Source organism: Hemitrygon akajei, chromosome 1 (assembly GCF_048418815.1).
Source record: "Hemitrygon akajei chromosome 1, sHemAka1.3, whole genome shotgun sequence".
NCBI classification, from domain to species: Eukaryota; Metazoa; Chordata; class Chondrichthyes; order Myliobatiformes; family Dasyatidae; genus Hemitrygon; species Hemitrygon akajei.
In genome coordinates, this window is record NC_133124.1 from 220,178,083 (window position 1) to 220,197,394 (window position 19,312).

At 53.8% G+C, this 19,312-nt stretch overlaps 1 protein-coding gene across 1 annotated transcript in view; it reads left to right on the forward strand.

The window, feature by feature from the left end:
* Positions 1–7,868: 7,868 nt before the first annotated feature.
* LOC140729554 (calcium-activated potassium channel subunit alpha-1-like) overlaps positions 7,869–19,312 on the forward strand; it is a 533,167-nt gene continuing 521,723 nt past the window's right edge. The window contains exons 1-3 of the mRNA XM_073049474.1: positions 7,869–8,129; positions 11,093–11,197; positions 16,317–16,411. Of these exons, the coding sequence (XP_072905575.1) occupies positions 7,869–8,129; positions 11,093–11,197; positions 16,317–16,411 (461 nt within the window). The remainder of the gene's footprint in view (positions 8,130–11,092; positions 11,198–16,316; positions 16,412–19,312) is intronic.

Below are 19,312 nucleotides of genomic sequence, written 5' to 3' on the forward strand. Positions count from 1 at the left end.
ATGCCCACAACTCACTCACCCTAACCCGTACATCATGCCCACAACTCACTCACCCTAACCCGTACGTCATGCCCACAACTCACTCACCCTAACCCGTACGTCATGCCCACGACTCACTCACCCTAACCCGTACGTCATGCCCACAACTCACTCACCCTAACCCGTACGTCATGCCCACAACTCACTCACCCTAACCCGTACGTCATGCCCACAACTCACTCACCCGAACCCGTTCATCATGCCCACAACTCACTCAGCCTAACCCGTACGTCATGCCCACAACTCACTCAGCCTAACCCGTTCATCATGCCCACAACTCACTCAGCCTAGCCCGTACATCATGCCCACAACTCACTCACCCTAACCCGTACATCATGCCCACAACTCACTCACCCTAACCCTGTACGTCATGCCCACAACTCACTCACCCTAACCCGTACATCATGCCCACAACTCACTCACCCTAACCCGTACGTCATGCCCACAACTCACTCAGCCTAACCCGTACGTCATGCCCACAACTCACTCACCCTAACCCTGTACGTCATGCCCACAACTCACTCACCCTAACCCTGTACGTCATGCCCACAACTCACTCACCCTAACCCGTACGTCATGCCCACAACTCACTCACCCTAACCCGTACATCATGCCCACAACTCACTCACCCTAACCCGTACGTCATGCCCACAACTCACTCACCCTAACCCGTACGTCATGCCCACAACTCACTCACCCTAACCCTGTACGTCATGCCCACAACTCACTCACCCTAACCCGTACATCATGCCCACAACTCTCTCACCCTAACCCTGTACGTCATGCCCACAACTCACTCACTCTAACCCGTACGTCATGCCCACAACTCACTCACCCTAACCCGTACGTCATGCCCACAACTCACTCACCCTAACCCGTACGTCATGCCCACAACTCACTCACCCTAACCCTGTAGAAGTAGGAGGATTCACAATGCTGTAGGTGCAGTTTCACCGGGGATTTGTATAATGTTGTAAAATATTACTCCTGTACTCAATCCGACTAGCAATAAAACAAAACTGAGGCTTTGTACGGCATTGGTCAGATCACACTTGGAGTAGGTGAGCAGCTTTTAAGCCTCTTATTGAAGAGAAGCTGTGCTGGCATTGAAGAGGGTCCAGAGGAGGTTCACGAGAAATATCCCAGGACTGAGGAGGTTAATGTATGGCCCTCGCTGGGACTGGACTCTCTGGAGTTCAGAAGAATGGGGGAGGGGGATCTCATTGAAGCCTATTAAATATTGAAAAGCTTAGAGTGGAAGTGGAGAGGATGTTTCCTATAGAGGGGGGAGTCTAGGACCAGAGGGCACAGCCTCAAAATAGAAGGACGTCCCTTTAGAACAGAGATGAGGAGGAATTTCCTTTGCCAGAATTTAGTGGCAAATCTGTGGAATTCATTGCCGCAGACGACTGTGGAGGCCAAGTCGTTTGTATATTTAAAATAGAGGGTGACAGGTTCTTGATTACTAAAGGCATTAAAGGTTACAGGGAGAAGTTAGGAGAATGGGGTTGAGAGGGATAATAAATCAGCCATGATGGAATGGTGGATCAAACTTGATGGGCTGAGTGGTCTAAGTCTGCTCCTGTGTTTTATGCTCTTATGGTCAAGCACGATGTGCCTGGCCCTATATCTGCTGAAAACTACGGCCAACTTGAGCCTCCAGTTTTATTCCATTTCATGTCCTTCCTAATTTTGATGCCGACCTGTCTGACTAAAGGAACAACAGCTCGCATTGAGCCCGAGTGGTCTATATCCAATGGTATGAACATTATACTTTCCAGCTTCAGGTAACACCCACCTGTGGCGTCTATCTGCCCCTCTCCTCCTCCTGGCCCACCTCTACTCCTTCAATTTAGAGTCAGAATCCGAATCAGTTTTAATGTCGAAATTTCAAAGTACAAATGTTATCAAGTGTGCATAAATTATACAACTTTGCGTTTCATCTGCTTACAGTCAGCCAGAAAACAAGAAACAAAACAGAACCCAATTTTTAAAAAAGACCAACACCCAACGTGCAGAGAGAGAAAGAAAACAAACTATGCAAACAATAAAGCATTCGTAATGAAATTGAGTCCATTGACCCGGGGCCTGGGGCAGTCGGAATGGGCCCGTAGTCTCGGTCTCAGTCCATCACACAGAGGCAAGTCACCGGGAAGCTCACAAACACCGAGCCCGGAGCGGTCTCACTGAGCCCAGAGCTGCCCGAGCCCGGAGCGGTCTCACCGAGCCCGGAGCTGCCCGAGCCCGGAGCTGTCTCACCGAGCCTGGAGCTGTCTCACTGAGCCCAGAGCTGTCTCACCGAGCCCGGAGCTGCCCGAGCCCGGAGCGGTCTCACCGAGCCCGGAGCTGCCCGAGCCCGGAGCGGTCTCACCGAGCCCGGAGCTGTCTCACCGAGCCCGGAGCTGTCTCACCGAGCCCGGAGCGGTCTCACCGAGCCCGGAGCTGCCCGAGCCCGGAGCTGTCTCACCGAGCCTGGAGCTGTCTCACCGAGCCCGGGGCTGCCTCACCGAGCCCGGGGCTGCCTCACCGAGCCCGGGGCTGTCTCCCCGAGCCCGGAGCGGTCTCACCGAGCCCGGAGCTGCCCGAGCCCGGAGCGGTCTCACCGAGCCCGGAGCTGTCTCACCGAGCCCGGAGCTGTCTCACCGAGCCCGGAGCGGTCTCACCGAGCCCGGAGCTGCCCGAGCCCGGAGCTGTCTCACCGAGCCTGGAGCTGTCTCACCGAGCCCGGGGCTGCCTCACCGAGCCCGGGGCTGCCTCACCGAGCCCGGGGCTGTCTCCCCGAGCCCGGAGCGGTCTCACCGAGCCCGGAGCTGCCCAAGCCCGGAGCTGTCTCCCCGAGCCCGGAGCTGTCTCACCGAGCCCGGAGCTGCCCGAGCCCGGAGCAGTCTCCCCAAGCCCGGAGCTGTCTCCCCGAGCCCGGAGCGGTCTCACCGAGCCCGGAGCGGTCTCACCGAGCCCGGAGCTGCCCGAGCCCGGAGCTGTCTCACCGAGCCTGGAGCTGTCTCACCGAGCCCGGGGCTGCCTCACCGAGCCCGGGGCTGCCTCACCGAGCCCGGGGCTGTCTCCCCGAGCCCGGAGCGGTCTCACCGAGCCCGGAGCTGCCCAAGCCCGGAGCTGTCTCCCCGAGCCCGGAGCTGTCTCCCCGAGCCCGGAGCTGTCTCCCCGAGCCCGGAGCTGTCTCACCGAGCCCGGAGCAGTCTCCCCAAGCCCGGAGCTGTCTCCCCGAGCCCGGAGCGGTCTCACCGAGCCCGGAGCTGCCTCACCGAGCCCGGAGCGGTCTCACCGAGCCCGGAGCTGTCTCCCCGAGCCCGGAGCGGTCTCACCGAGCCCGGAGCTGTCTCCCCGAGCCCAGAGCGGTATCACCGAGCCCGGAGCTGTCTCACCGAGCCCGGAGCTGTCTCACCGAGCCCGGAGTGGTCTCACCGAGCCCGGAGCAGTCTCACCGAGCCCGGAGCTGTCTCCCCTAGCCCGGAGCTGTCTCACCGAGCCCGGAGCTGCCTCCCCGAGCCTGGAGCTGTCTCCCCGAGCCCGGAGCTGTCTCCCCGAGCCCGGAGCTGTCTCACCGAGCCCGGAGCTGTCTCCCCGAGCCCGGGGCTGCCTCACCGAGCCCGGGGCTGCCTCACCGAGCCCGGGGCTGCCTCACCGAGCCCGGGGCGGTCTCACCGAGCCCGGAGCTGTCTCCCCGAGCCCGGAGCTGTCTCCCCGAGCCCGGAGCGGTCTCACCGAGCCCGGAGCGGTCTCCCCGAGCCCGGAGCTGTCTCACCGAGCCCGGAGCGGTCTCCCCGAGCCCGGAGCGGTCTCACTGAGCCCGGAGCTGTCTCCCCGAGCCCGGAGCTGTCTCCCCGAGCCCGGGGCTGTCTCCCCGAGCCCGGAGCGGTCTCACCGAGCCCGGGGCTGCCTCCCCGAGCCCGGAGCTGTCTCACCGAGCCCGGAGCTGTCTCCCCCGAGCCTGGAGCGGTCTCACCGAGCCCGGAGCTGTCTCCCCGAGCCCGGAGCGGTATCACCGAGCCCGGAGCTGTCTCACCGAGCCCGGAGCTGTCTCACCGAGCCCGGAGCGGTCTCACCGAGCCCGGAGCAGTCTCACCGAGCCCGGAGCTGTCTCCCCTAACCCGGAGCTGTCTCACCGAGCCCGGAGCTGCCTCCCCGAGCCCGGAGCTGTCTCCCCGAGCCCGGAGCTGTCTCACCGAGCCCGGAGCGGTCTCACCGAGCCCGGGGCTGTCTCCCCGAGCCCGGGGCTGCCTCACCGAGCCCGGGGCTGCCTCACCGAGCCCGGGGCTGCCTCACCGAGCCCGGGGCGGTCTCACCGAGCCCGGAGCTGTCTCCCCGAGCCCGGAGCTGTCTCCCCGAGCCCGGAGCGGTCTCACCGAGCCCGGAGCGGTCTCCCCGAGCCCGGAGCTGTCTCACCGAGCCCGGAGCGGTCTCCCCGAGCCCGGAGCAGTCTCACCGAGCCCGGAGCTGCCTCCCCGAGCCCGGAGCAGTCTCACCGAGCCCGGAGCTGTCTCCCCGAGCCCGGAGCGGTCTCACCGAGCCCGGAGCTGTCTCCCCGAGCCCGGAGCGGTATCACCGAGCCCGGAGCTGTCTCACCGAGCCCGGAGCTGTCTCACCGAGCCCGGAGCGGTCTCACCGAGCCCGGAGCAGTCTCACCGAGCCCGGAGCTGTCTCCCCTAGCCCGGAGCTGTCTCACCGAGCCCGGAGCTGCCTCCCCGAGCCCGGAGCTGTCTCCCCGAGCCCGGAGCTGTCTCCCCGAGCCCGGAGCGGTCTCCCCGAGCCCGGAGCAGTCTCACCGAGCCCGGAGCTGTCTCCCCGAGCCCGGAGCTGCCTCACCGAGCCCGGAGCTGTCTCACCGAGCCCGGAGCGGTCTCCCCGAGCCCGGGGCTGCCTCACCGAGCCCGGGGTGGTCTCACCGAGCCCGGAGCTGTCTCCCCGAGCCCGGAGCTGTCTCCCCGAGCCCGGAGCGGTCTCACCTAGCCCGGAGCGGTCTCCCCGAGCCCGGAGCGGTCTCCCCGAGCCCGGAGCTGTCTCACCGAGCCCGGAGCGGTCTCCCCGAGCCCGGAGCGGTCTCACCGAGCCCGGAGCTGTCTCACCGAGCCCGGAGCGGTCTCCCCGAGCCCGGAGCTGTCTCACCGAGCCCGGAGCGGTCTCCCCGAGCCCGGAGCTGTCTCACCGAGCCCGGAGCGGTCTCCCCGAGCCCGGAGCAGTCTCACCGAGCCCGGAGCTGTCTCCCCGAGCCCGGAGCTGCCTCACCGAGCCCGGAGCTGCCTCCCCGAGCCCGGAGCGGTCTCACCGAGCCCGGAGCGGTCTCCCCGAGCCCGGGGCTGCCTCACCGAGCCCGGGGCTGCCTCACCGAGCCCGGAGCGGTCTACCCGAGCCCGGATCTGTCTCACCGAGCCCGGAGCGGTCTCCCCGAGCCCGGAGCGGTCTCACCGAGCCCGGAGCGGTCTCACCGAGCCCGGAGCTGTCTCCCCGAGCCCGGAGCGGTCTCACCGAGCCCGGAGCTGTCTCCCCGAGCCCGGAGCGGTCTCACCGAGCCCGGAGCTGTCTCACCGAGCCCGGAGCTGCCCGAGCCCGGAGCGGTCTCACCCTCAGCACCGAGGAGCTCGGAGTAAAACATCGTAGAGCAGAATCGGCCCAAGCCTTGCCTCCGGTCCCAACACCCTGCCTTTACAGTTCATCCGGCCTGGCGTTTAAATTGTCCAAGCACCAGATTGTTCCCCTCACTAGGACCTGGGCCATGTTGCTTCGATACCCTATGGGTCTAGACCCCGTGTTCTGGCCTATGCTCAACCTTTCTAAGTTGGCTTGGCGCCTACATTGATCCAGCCTCACTCCCGGTTTAGGTGGACAAGCTCTGAAACAAACCCACTCCAACTTTACTCTGCTTTGCTCTCTCCATCTCCAACTTCATCCTATAACTACACGCCTCGATACTTGGATCAGCCTCGTCTTCTTTGTTGTTTGTGATCACTTACCACAATTTTCTACATAACAAGTGTTATTAATAGAGTATTTAGTCACATTTCTTGCTTTGAAAAACTGTCAATAAGCTGTTCCCCAATGTCAGTTGCGCCATCTTAAACCAGAGTTTCATTGTCCATTCAGAAATCGGATGGCAGAGGGGGAGAAGCTGTTCCTGAATAGTTGAGTGTGTGCTTTCAGGCTTCTGTACCTTCTCCCTGATGGTAGCAATGAGAAGAGGGCATGTCCTGGGTGATGGGGTCCTTAATGATGGGTGCCAACTTTTGGGTTATTGCCTTTTGAAGATGTCCTGCCACCTCCTACCTGGTTTCACCTGCTTACAACCCACACCTGTCACCCACTGACACCTCCCATCTTCTATCCAAATCTACCCTACAATGTTGTTCATATTGTAAATACATGCCAGTATTTATTTAAGCAAACTTTATTCTATACCCATCCTTTAACCTTGAAGATAATTAATATTCTTATTTATATGTAATTCTTTATTCTTTATAATTGTTGAAAGTTGTTTTTTGTTGCATGTCGCTCACTGACCTACACACCACGGTAAATTCCTAATACATGTAAATGTAAATGGTGGATAAAGTTGATTCTTGATCCTGAGATGAAGGCATGAGAAACTGCAGGCACTGGGTTCTGGAGCAACAACCACACTTAGCAATTGAAATAGATGCTAGTCTCAAGTTTGTGGTGATTTATCGGCTTTCTGTCTCATTAATTCCTTTACTACATTCTTTCTCATGGATGTTAATTACTTTAGCTCTTCAGTCTGAAGCTGTTTCCTGTATGGTTTTTTTGTATATTCAGTTCCTGCAAAGACAGACAAACTCTGGCCATTGAGTGAAAGTTCTGAAGAAAGTCAATGAGGAACAGGCAAACTGTTCGAGTTACCCTATTCCAGTCCCGAAGGAGGCTCAGTCCAAAATAATGGCTGTTTATTCATCTCCATAGATGCTGCCTGACCTGCTGAGTTCCTCCAGCATTTTCTGTGTGTTGGTTTGGATTTCAAGATTCAAAGTTCATGGATTATCAAAGAATGTATAAATTATACAACCTGGAGATCTGCTTGCTCACAGGTAGCCCCAAAGCAAGAAACCCGAAAGAGCCCAATTAAAGAAAAAAAGAATAAAAATAAGAAATCAGTGGACAATGGTGGGTGGGCCTACAACACTAATGGTGGGCGGGGTAATATCAGTGGACAATGGTGGGTGGGCCTACAACACTAATGGTGGGCGGGGTAATATCAGTGGACAATGGTGGGTGGGCCTACAACACTAATGGTGGGCGGGGTAATATCATTGGACAATGGTGGGCGGGCCTACAACACTAATGGTGGGCGGGGTAATATCAGTGGACAATGGTGGGTGGGCCTACAACACTAATGGTGGGCGGGGTAATATCAGTGGACAATGGTGGGTGGGTCTACAACACTAATGGTGGGCGGGGTAATATCAGTGGACAATGGTGGGTGGGCCTACAACACTAATGGTGGGCGGGGTAATATCAGTGGACAATGGTGGGCGGGCCTACAACACTAATGGTGGGCAGGGTAATATCAGTGGACAATGGTGGGTGGGTCTACAACACTAATGGTGGGCGGGGTAATATCAGTGGACAATGGTGGGTGGGCCTACAACACTAATGGTGGGCGGGGTAATATCAGTGGACAATGGTGGGTGGGTCTACAACACTCTATTGGAGGGTGACACACAATGGTGGGTGGGGTAATATCATTGGACAATGGTGGGCGGGCCTACAACACTAATGGTGGGTGGGGTAATATCAGTGGACTGGACGCTTACAGCCAGGGAGACCAGCATTTGAAATCAGGACTGAGAGGAGCACGTAAGATGGGGAATTCGTTCTTTGCTGCTCTCAAACTGAGGTTTGGTGAGCGCATGACAGAATCCACTGTAAAACAGAATCTAGACTCTGAAGAGATAGAGAAGCCAAGTGTCAACTGTCGGATCATAAATCAGGACATGTGGTGGGGGGCAATCGGGTCCTCATTCACGGTGTTTGTCGGCGGTCTCTTGCTTATAGTGCTGTACAGAGGCATTAGGATCTGCTACACTGAACTGCACAGAATCTCCTACAGTGCACAAGACAGGGTAAGTGGCCAGTGATCTGCAGACTGCTGGAACCGGATAACAAGGCCACCCTGGCCTTTTACCTCTTCACCTCACCTGCCTATCACCTCCCCCTGGTGCCCCCCCCCACCTCCCTTTCTCCCATCGTCCTCTCTCCTCTCCTGTCAGATTTCTTTCTTTAGCCCTTTAACTTTCCCACCTACCATCTCCCAGTGTCATTCTTCACCCCCTCCCCCATGCGCCTGGCTTCACCCGTCACCTTCTGGCTTGTACTCATTCCCCCCCCCCCCCCCCGCTTTCTTATTCTGGCATCTTCCCCCTCCCTTTCCTGTCCTGATGAAGTGCCTCGGTCCAAAATGTCAAATTTAATATCAGAGGATGTATACAGTCTGAAATTCTTACTCTTCACAGGCGTCCGTGAAACAAGAAACCCCCCAAGATAGGATGATGGTGATATCAGAACCCCAAAGCCACCCCTCCCCCTCCTACACACAAGCAACAGCAGAGGCATCCACCCTTCCCCCACCATAAAAGCAATGGAAAAAGCCCCCAAAGGGATATTGATCTAGAGTTCATCAAACATTACAGTCCATATGCCAGAGAGGCTCTCTCTCTCGCTCTCCTGTAGCGATGAGACTCCGCTGCCCCCATGTTACAATCTTCAGCGCCATTTCTCCAAGAACCTCCCAATCTGGGGACCGGCAGTCTCTCCCTCCATCGAGAGAAGTAGCACTTGAGTGCAGGGGGTCTTCTTCTGACAGCGCCTGCAGTCTCGATGCTTCGACCTCCAAGACGCTTCAGTCGGCGAAGTCGACAAGGAATCGGGTCCCCCCCCCCCCCCCCCGCCCAAGGCGCACGTCTTCCAGGCCGTTCCTGGGGGTACAGAAATGTCAGACCACACGACTGGTGTGAAAACCCACCTCTTGCAGGGAACGGTAGTTTGTACTGCAGATCACGGGTTTCAACAGAACCCCAGCCACCTTGTACAGAAAAGAAAGGAAGAGTAGGCTGTTTAATGGACACCTCGAAGAAGTTGCCTGGGTCAACAAAACCCTCTGCTGTCATTTTCCCTAGCTTCTTCCACTCTGCCGACTTCCATAGACACTGCCCGACCTGCTGAGTTCCTCCGGCATTTTGTGTGTGTTACTCTGACCATAGACACTGTCTGACCTGCTGAGTTCCTCCAGCATTTTGTGTGTGTTACTCTGTCCATAGACACTGTCTGACCTGCTGAGTTCCTGCAGCATTTTGTGTGTGTTACTCTGACCATAGACACTGTCTGACCTGCTGAGTTCCTGCAGCATTTTGTGTGTGTTACTCTGTCCATAGACGCTGTCTGACCTGCTGAGTTCCTCCAGCATTTTGTGTGTGTTACTCTGTCCATAGACACTGTCTGACCTGCTGAGTTCCTCCAGCATTTTGTGTGTGTTACTCTGTCCATAGACGCTGTCTGACCTGCTGAGTTCCTCCAGCATTTTGTGTGTGTTACTCTGTCCATAGACACTGTCTGACCTGCTGAGTTCCTCCAGCATTTTGTGTGTGTTACTCTGTCCATAGACACTGTCTGACCTGCTGAGTTCCTCCAGCATTTTGTGTGTGTTACTCTGGATTTCCAGCATCTGCAGAATGATCTACTCCTCCTGTGGAGCTGTGTGACTGCGTTACACCAAGGGACACAGAGAAGCGTGAGATTTTACGTCGGCACTGCATCTCTGCCATCCCGGGCTCAGCCTGCCAAATGCAGGATTAGGATTAGCCCTGTTCGTCCCACGTACGTCGAAACATACAGTGAAATGCGTCGTTTGTGATGACACCCATCACAGTCCGAGGAGGTGCCGGGGGTGGCCTGCAAGTTTCACCACGTTTCCAACACCAGCACAGCAAAGCCCACAACTCAGTAACTCTGATCTGTGTGCCTTTGGAATGTGGGAGGAAACCCAGGCAGACACGGGGACAACGTACAAATTCCTTTCAGACAGCGGTGGGAATTGAACCCGGGTCACTGGGACTGTAATACCCTCAAGCTAACCACCACAGCTGGATAATTAAAAGATACCTCATCTGCACTTGGACCATCGAGGATGAAGTTTTGCCTCCTCACCTGAATCTACCCCTCACCTCCCAACTCTAGCTCCACCCCTCCTATCCTCTGGCTTTCTGGCAATTACCCCTCTATCTTCCAGCCCAAATGAAGGGTTTTTATCCAAAATGTCGGCTGTCCATCTGCACAGATGCTGACTGACCTGATGACAACCAAAGAGGACAAGAGGGGAAGGCAAGCGGATGTTCAGTCAGTCGCCCGCGTTTGAGTAGTCCCTCTCTCTCTCAGTCAATGTCTTCAGATGCAGGAGCCTGCACTTGACCGGTCCCTCCCTCTCCCTCTCCCTCTACCCTCTCCCTCTCCCTCTCCCTCTACCCTCTACCCTCCCCCCTCTCCCTCTCCCTCTCCCTCTACCTTCTCCCTCTCCCCCTCTCCCTCTGGATGCTGTGGGTGGATGGTGCTGGAGTTCAAGGTTTTGGGAAAGGTTTGATCGCCGTGGTTTGTGGCCTGGGCTCTGTAGTTCACGATATGATGTGTTTCTGGTTTCTGTTTGCTCTGTTTTTGTTGCTATTTTGTGAGATTTTTGATGGGGGTGGCCTGTGGATACCAAAGACATGGTGCTAAATTGAACTGAAGCGAGCTGTACTGAACAGTCCCGGACTGTAGTTTGATGTTTTAGACGATGTGTTTTTACGCTCGTTTTTGCTGTTTGCATGATCTGTTCTGTTTTTTTTTTTGCACATTGGGGATTTGATGTTTTTTTTAATGGGTTCCATGATTCTCCTTGTTTCATGGCCGTCTGTGAGGGACAAATCTCAGGATTGTTTACTGCGTACAGAATTTAAATAAATGTACTTTGAATCTTTTGAGTTCCTCCTGCATCTTGCTTGTAACTTCATATTGCACTGGGTCTAACTTCTCCCTTTCTGTCCTTGGTGAACAGTGGAAGAAGAGTAAGGAGCGTAAGAGTTCCCATGCGTCTGTCTTCACTGGAAAGCACATCAGTCATCCAGTCCTGCAGGAGCAAAAGGAGTCAGTAACATCACAGGTAGAGTTGGAGAGAAGCACGTTCCTCGTCCACTAAATGAGGACTTCTGCTTCCGTATAAAGCTCAGCAGGTCAGGCAGCGGCTGTGGAGAGAGATTCAGTCAATGTTTCAGGTCAATAATCTTTCATCAGAACAAGAAGTTAGAGAGAGAGAGTGAGATATATGGTGGTGCAGAGGGAACAGGAGTGATAAGTGTATAGCAGGAGGAGACGGAAGGAGCAGGTGAACAAAATTAGAAATAGAGAGAGAAGCCAAAAAGCAAGAAATACTCAGCAGGTCAGGTGGCATCTTTAGAGAAAGAGAAAAAGGGTCAATGTTTCATGATGACAAGTGAGGAAACAAGTTCATTATGGAAAGGACAGACTAATAGGTGAGAGAGAGAGAAGTAATTTATTATCAAGGTACATATACAGTACCATATACTGTGAGAATCATTTTCTTGTGGGCATTTACAGGAAAATAAAGAAATATAGTTGAACTTATGGGAAACAAAAGCTGAAAAATAGAGAAAATGAGAGACAGAGGGAGAGAAGTGATATAGACACAGATGGAGAGAAATAGAGAGAGCCATAGATATAGAGATATAGATTGAAAGAGTCATAGAGAGATACAGTTAGAGAAATAGAGAGAGATAGAGGGAGAGAGATAGAGGGAGAGAGATAGAGATAAAGAGAGGGAGAGGGAGATATATAGATTGAGATAGAGGGAGGGAGAGAGATATAGATAAAGAGAGGGAGAGAGAGATAGAGGGAGGGAGATATAGAGAGAGATAGAGGGAGAGAGATATAGATAGAGATAAAGAGAGGGAGAAGGAGATAGAGGGAGGGAGAGAGAGATAGAGGGAGGGAGATATATAGAGAGAGATAGATAGAGATAAAGAGGGAGAAAGAGAGGAGGGAAAGAGAGAGAGATAGAGAGAGATATATAGATCAAGCTAGAGGGAGGGAGAGAGATATAGATAAAGAGAGGGAGAGAGAGATAGAGGGAGGGAGATATAGAGAGAGATAGAGGGAGAGAGATATAGATAGAGATAAAGAGAGGGAGAAGGAGATAGAGGGAGGGAGATATATAGAGAGAGATAGAGGGAGAGAGATAGATAGAGATAAAGAGGGAGAGAGAGGAGGGAGAGAGATAGATAGAGATAGATAGATATAGATGGATGGAAGGAAGGTACTTTGGATGTATGGGAGGTGGTGGGAAGGAAGTGAGGGCTGAGAGAAAGGGGACATTGGAAGAGACCTGATATGTGAAAGTAGAGGAACTTTACACATCCTGCACTCAGCTTCTCATCAGTTATTCTACTCTGTAATTGTCAGGGAAGATGAAAGGAAATAAATTATTTTGTATATTGCTCTAGTTACCCCTCGGACAGCAAGGCAGCTTATTGGTACTCAGCAAACCCCACTATCACGAGTCTGTCTCTGTGTGATGGACTCCCTGGGGAAACATCTCCTCTGTCCCCCTGTCTCGATGGACCTCTGCTGTGAGCAGCTGGGTAAAATCCTGATGCAATGCAAGAATGATCCTCTCAGAACACCTCTGAACCATTTCACTTGCAACTTGCAAAATTACTGTATGAAAATAAGAAAATCAAGAGTCAAGAATTAGCCAATCAGAGAGTTAACTCAGAGTTAGATTGGGCACAGGATGTCACAAAACCAGTGTGGTATGACAAATGTAGGGAGAGCGGGGCCGGGGCATAGATGAAGAAACAGACTTGAAGTTCTAGTTTAATTGTGATACGCATGAAGACAGCCAAATGAAACCGTGTTCCTCTGGGGCCACAGTGCAAAGCACTCCAGTAGTAGTCACACCTTCCAAGAGGACCACAACCTTGTCATTGGGTTTGGAGGCTTGTGTGCCTCAATGACTCGGAGAGTTGTGTTGGCTGGAGTCAGGGGTTTACGCTTTGGCTCTTGGTAGGGTCACCCATGCCAAACAGGTCAAAGGGTAGAGGCCAGGCTAAGAGTGGCCCACCAGTCCTCCAGGTTCGGGGGTTCAGCTCAGGGCCAACAACACTGTTACAGAAACAGCAATGAAGAACCCTTCTCCACCTGAGTGTGATGGTATTCCTGAGACTCCACCTGGGACTCGTATGACTGACAGGGAAAGCTGAGAGGAAGCTACTGACATGACGAAGGAAGCCCTGAACATTGCCAGAGAAGGAGAGCCTTCATTGCCACACTAAATGCCAGAGGTGTAATGGGCAGTGTTAGTAACAGCCACACACAGACACAGCCCATGTAATTATAATGGTAGATAAACACGGAGTTATAAAAAAAAGATATAGCCCAAGTTCCTGAGTGTCACGGTCTGTAGGTTAATGTTGTCCTGGAGACATGTTTCTGCAAGAACAACCCGCAGTAGTTCCTCATTTCGCACAATCTAGCTGCAGGTGAATGCAATCTAGTTTGTCTTTCACCGAGCGAACGCCGGAGGGCAGCACAGACACTGGGGTGATACCACTCAGTGGAGGTGATCAGAGGTTTCAAGGCCACCCTCCTCCCTGGCTCAGTAACAGGACACTCACCATTATTTGGCCTTGGCTGTGGTCAGGGTCACTTCATTGCACTGTTTGATGCTAAATCTGTTTCAGGCGATCGCTCATCTGAACTCCGGGAGAACAGCAAAGTTATGGCAGACTGGCCTAATGATGGAGATCCAGGAATGGGCTCAGCGCATGATATCAGCTCAGTCTTGGGTTGGCCGAGGCCTGGTGAGTCCACACTCGGAACAAGGGCATTGGAGCTGGTTTATTAATGCCATGTGTATTGAGGTACAAGTGAGACACTTGTCTTGTCACTGCTCATATCGATCAAATTGCCATGGCGGTGTAGTGACATTAATACAGTTCTGGGCGTTTGAGTTCAGAGTTCAATCCCAGCCGCGGCATCCTCTGTAAGGAGTCTTTATGTCTTCCCGTGGAACGTGGGGGTTTCCTCCCCATTCTCCAGTTTCCTCCCACAGTCCAAAGGTGTACCAGGCAGGTTAATCGGTCATTGTAAATTGTCCCGTGATTAGATTAGGGGTAAATTGGGGTAGGTTAATCGGTCATTGTAAATTGTCCCGTGATTAGATTAGAGGTAAATCGGGGTAGGTTAATCGGTCATTGTAAATTGTCCCGTGATTAGATTAGGGGTAAATTGGGGTAGGTTAATCGGTCATTGTAAATTGTCCCGTGATTAGATTAGAGGTAAATCGGGGTAGGTTAATCGGTCATTGTAAATTGTCCCGTGATTAGATTAGGGGTAAATCAGGGTTGTTGGGAGGTACAGCTCGAAGGCTGCAAGCACCAATTCCAGGCTGCATCTCTAAATGAAGTAAAAGTCATTACACAGTGCACCGAGATAGAACAAGATCAAGCAATAACAGAATGCAGAATAAAGTGTAACAGCTACAGAGAAAGTGCAGACGATAAGCTGCAAGACCATAACGAGCCAGATTGTGAGATCATGAGTCTGTTTTATTGTACCATGGAAGTGTCCAAAAGTCTCTTACCAGTGGGGTAGAATGTGTCCTTGAGCCGGGCAGTACGAGCTTTCAGACTTTTGTATCTTCTGTCTGATGGGAGGGGGGGAGAAGAGAGCACATATGGGGTTGATATCAGGCACTGGAAAGTGTAGGTTGAGTCCATGGAGGGGAGGCTGGTTTCTATGATGTGCTGAGCTGTGTCCACAAGACTGCGGTTTCTTGGGCAGTGCAGTTGCTGTACCAAGCCTAACCATAGGCCGGAGCTGCTCTAGAACAAGTCTCTCCAGGGTCTTCATGATGTGGGAGGTCAATGCCACCGGTCTGTAGTCATTGGAGCCACTGGGGCGCGGCGTCTTCGGTACAGGAACGAGGCAGGGTGTCTCCCACAGCACAGGAACCCTCTGGAGACTCAGGCTCAGGTTGAAGACATGGTGAAGTACTCCACATAGCTGGGGGGCACAGGCTTTGAGCACCCTGGGGCTGACACCATCCGGGCCTGCAGCCTTGCTTGGGTGGAGACGTTTCAGCTGTCTTCTCACCTGTTCAGCTGTGAAGCCCACCGTGGTGGTTTCAGGTGGGGGAGGGGTGTAGTCATGAGAGCAGGGTGGGGGGCTGTGAGGAGGGGTAGGAGGGGAGAGTGGAGTATGTGTTGGTTGGGGGCCGACAACAGATGAATCATGTGGGGGATGGGCAGGGGCCACAGTGTCAAATCTGTTGAAGAACAGGTTAAGTTCGTTGGCCCTGTCCACACTGCCTTCAGCTCCTCTGTTGCTAGTTTGCCGGAACCCAGTGATGGTCCTCATCCCACTCCAGACCTCTCTCATGTTGTTCTGCTGGAGTTTCGACTCAAGCTTCCTCCTATACCTGTCTTTAGCCTCCCTGATCTTAGCTTTCAGGTCCCTCTGTATTGTCCTCTGCTCCTCCCTATTTCCATCTCTAAATGCCCCTTTTTAGCTTTCAGGATGTCCTTAATGTCCTTTGTTACCCATGGCTTATTATTTGAATAACAAAGGACAGTTCTTGCCGGAACACTGCAGTCCACACAGAAGTTGATGTAACCAGTGATGCACTCTGTGAGCCCATCAATGTCCTCTCCATGTGGCTCACAGAGGGCCTGCCAGTCTGTCGCCTCAAAACAATCCTGGAGTGCCTCATAAGCCTCCCCCGACCATTTCCTCACTGACCTCGAGGTTGCAGGTTTACTCTTCACCAGAGGCACGTAGCAGGGTTTGAGATGCACCAGGTTGTGATCTGACCTTCCCGGTGGGGGGAGGGGAGAGGAGCTGTAAGCATCCTTAACGTTAGCATACATCAAGTCCAGGGTCCTCTCCCCTCTGGTTGTACAGCTCACATACTGCGTGAAGTTGGGCAGTGTTCTAGCCACGGTAACATGGTTGAAGTCACCCGAGATGGTAATGAGGGCACTCGGGTGCTGGGTTTGTAGTCCGGCTATGACAGTGTGAATGATGATACACGCCGACGTCTGGTTGGCAGAGGGAGGGATGTACACAACAACCACAACTGCATGTGAGATTTCCCTTGGCAAATAATATGGCTGGAGTCCAACAGCAGAAAGTTCAATGTCCGGGCTACAAACACGTTCCTTGATCGTAATATGACCAGGACTGCACCATCTGTTGTTAACCAGAACAGAAAACCCCCCTCCTTTACGCTGACTGCTCTCAGTGCAATTCCGATCGGCCCGAACAGTCTGGAAGCCGTCTATGGAAACGTTTTGGTCGGGTATGTCCTCGTGCCGCCACATAACACTGCTCTCCCGAAAAGTCCTCTGACTCCTGACTAGCTGTGTTTCTAAATAAAATAAATAGATAAAATTATAATCTCTCATAAAGACTCAACTACTTTATACCCAAACAGTATGAAATTGTATCAAGTTATGATCACTCGTTCCCCGAGAAACACTGGCTTTATGTGAACGCACAGTCCCTGATCTGATACAGTCGACATCTGATTGTCTGTGAACAAATGTGATAGAAACGCAAATTCAGTTCCATTTGGCCTGTCCAGACATTTTGGAGACGATGTAGAGGGTGGGAGGGGGCTGAGGAGTTTGTGGAATAGGGATTGGGATTTCGGGACAGCCGGAACAGCGTTTGGATCAGTACAGTGTGGGAGTGTGAGGAGTTTGTGAAGGAGGACCCTGGTGAAGCAGAACATTATAAGGAGGACTGGGGGGGGGGGGGGAGCGGAGCTGGCAGTGAGTGAGTAGAGGAATAGAGGAAGGGGGAATTGGCAGTGAGAGAGTAGATCAGAGGGAGGGGGAATTGGCAGTGAGTGAGTTGATCAGAGGGGGAATTGGCAGTGAGTGAGTAGATCAGAGGGAGGGGGAATTGGCAGTGAGAGAGTAGATCAGAGGGAGGGGGAATTGGCAGTGAGTGAGTAGATCAGAGGGGGAGTTGGTAGTGAGTGAGTAGATCAGAGGGAGGGGGAATTGGCAGTGAGTGAGTAGATCAGAGGGAGGGGGAATTGGCAGTGAGAGAGTAGATCAGAGGGAGGGGGAATTAGCAGTGAGAGAGTAGATCAGAGGGAGGGGGAATTAGCAGTGAGAGAGTAGATCAGAGGGAGGGGGAATTGGCAGTGAGTGAGTAGATCAGAGGGGGAATTGGCAGTGAGAGAGTAGATCAGAGGGAGGGGGAATTGGCAGTGAGAGAGTAGATCAGAGGGAGGGGGAATTGGCAGTGAGAGAGTAGATCAGAGGGAGGGGGAATTGGCAGTGAGTGAGTAGATCAGAGGGGGAATTGGCAGTGAGAGAGTAGATCAGAGGGAGGGGGAATTGGCAGTGAGAGAGTAGATCAGAGGGAGGGGGAATTAGCAGTGAGAGAGTAGATCAGAGGGAGGGGGAGTTGGCCGAGAGTGAGTAGATCAGAGGGAGGGGGAGTTGGCCGAGAGTGAGTAGATCAGAGGGAGGGGGAGTTGGCCGAGAGTGAGTAGATCAGAGGGAGGGGGAATTGGCCGAGAGTGAGTAGGGGAGTGGAGGGAGGGGGAGTTGGCCGAGAGTGAGTAGATCAGAGGGAGGGGGAATTGGCAGTGAGTGAGTAGAGGAATAGAGGGAGGGGGAATTGGCAGTGAGAGAGTAGATCAGAGGGGGAGTTGGCCAAGAGTGAGTAGATCAGAGGGAGGGGGAATTGGCAGTGAGAGAGTAGATCAGAGGGAGGGGGAGTTGGCCAAGAGTGAGTAGATCAGAGGGATGGGGAGTTGGCCGAGAGTGAGTAGATCAGAGGGAGGGGGAATTAGCAGTGAAAGAGTAGATCAGAGGGAGGGGGAGTTGGCAGTGAGAGAGTAGATCAGAGGGAGGGGGAATTGGCAGTGAGAGAGTAGATCAGAGGGAGGGGGAATTAGCAGTGAGTGAGTAGATCAGAGGGAGGGGGAATTGGCAGTGAGAGAGTAGATCAGAGGGAGGGGGAATTAGCAGTGAGTGAGTAGATCAGAGGGAGGGGGAATTGGCAGTGAGAGAGTAGATCAAAGGGAGGGGGAATTGGCAGTGAGAGAGTAGATCAGAGGGAGGGGGAGTTGGCCGAGAGTGAGTAGATCAGAGGGAGGGGGAATTGGCCGAGAGTGAGTAGGGGAGTGGAGGGAGGGGGAGTTGGCCGAGAGTGAGTAGATCAGAGGGAGGGGGAATTGGCAGTGAGTGAGTAGAGGAATAGAGGGAGGGGGAATTGGCAGTGAGAGAGTAGATCAGAGGGGGAGTTGGCCAAGAGTGAGTAGATCAGAGGGAGGGGGAATTGGCAGTGAGAGAGTAGATCAGAGGGAGGGGGAATTGGCAGTGAGAGAGTAGATCAGAGGGAGGGGGAGTTGGCCGAGAGTGAGTAGATCAGAGGGAGGGGGAATTAGCAGTGAAAGAGTAGATCAGAGGGAGGGGGAATTAGCAGTGAGTGAGTAGATCAAAGGGACGGGGAATTAGCAGTGAGAGAGTAGATCAGAGGGAGGGGGAATTGGCAGTGAGAGAGTAGATCAGAGGGAGGGGGAATTAGCAGTGAGTGAGTAGATCAGAGGGAGGGGGAATTGGCAGTGAGAGAGTAGATCAGAGGGAGGGGGAATTAGCAGTGAGAGAGTAGATCAGAGGGAGGGGGAATTGGCAGTGAGAGAGTAGATCAGAGGGAGGGGGAGTTGGCCGAGAGTGAGTAGATCAGAGGGAGGGGGAATTGGCCGAGAGTGAGTAGGGGAGTGGAGGGAGGGGGAGTTGGCCGAGAGTGAGTAGATCAGAGGGGGAGTTGGCCAAGAGTGAGTAGATCAGAGGGAGGGGGAATTGGCAGTGAGAGAGTAGATCAGAGGGAGGGGGAGTTGGCCAAGAGTGAGTAGATCAGAGGGAGGGGGAGTTGGCCGAGAGTGAGTAGATCAGAGGGAGGGGGAATTAGCAGTGAAAGAGTAGATCAGAGGGAGGGGGAGTTGGCAGTGAGAGAGTAGATCAGAGGGAGGGGGAATTGGCAGTGAGAGAGTATATCAGAGGGGGGAGTTGGCAGTGAGTGAGTAGATCAGAGGGAGGGGGAGTTGGCCGAGAGTGAGTAGATCAGAGGGAGGGGGAATTAGCAGTGAGGGAGTAGATCAGAGGGGGAGTTGGCCGAGTAGGGGAGTGGAGGGAGGGGATGGTCACCACTCTGTGCACACACGTTGACTGCAGCCTCT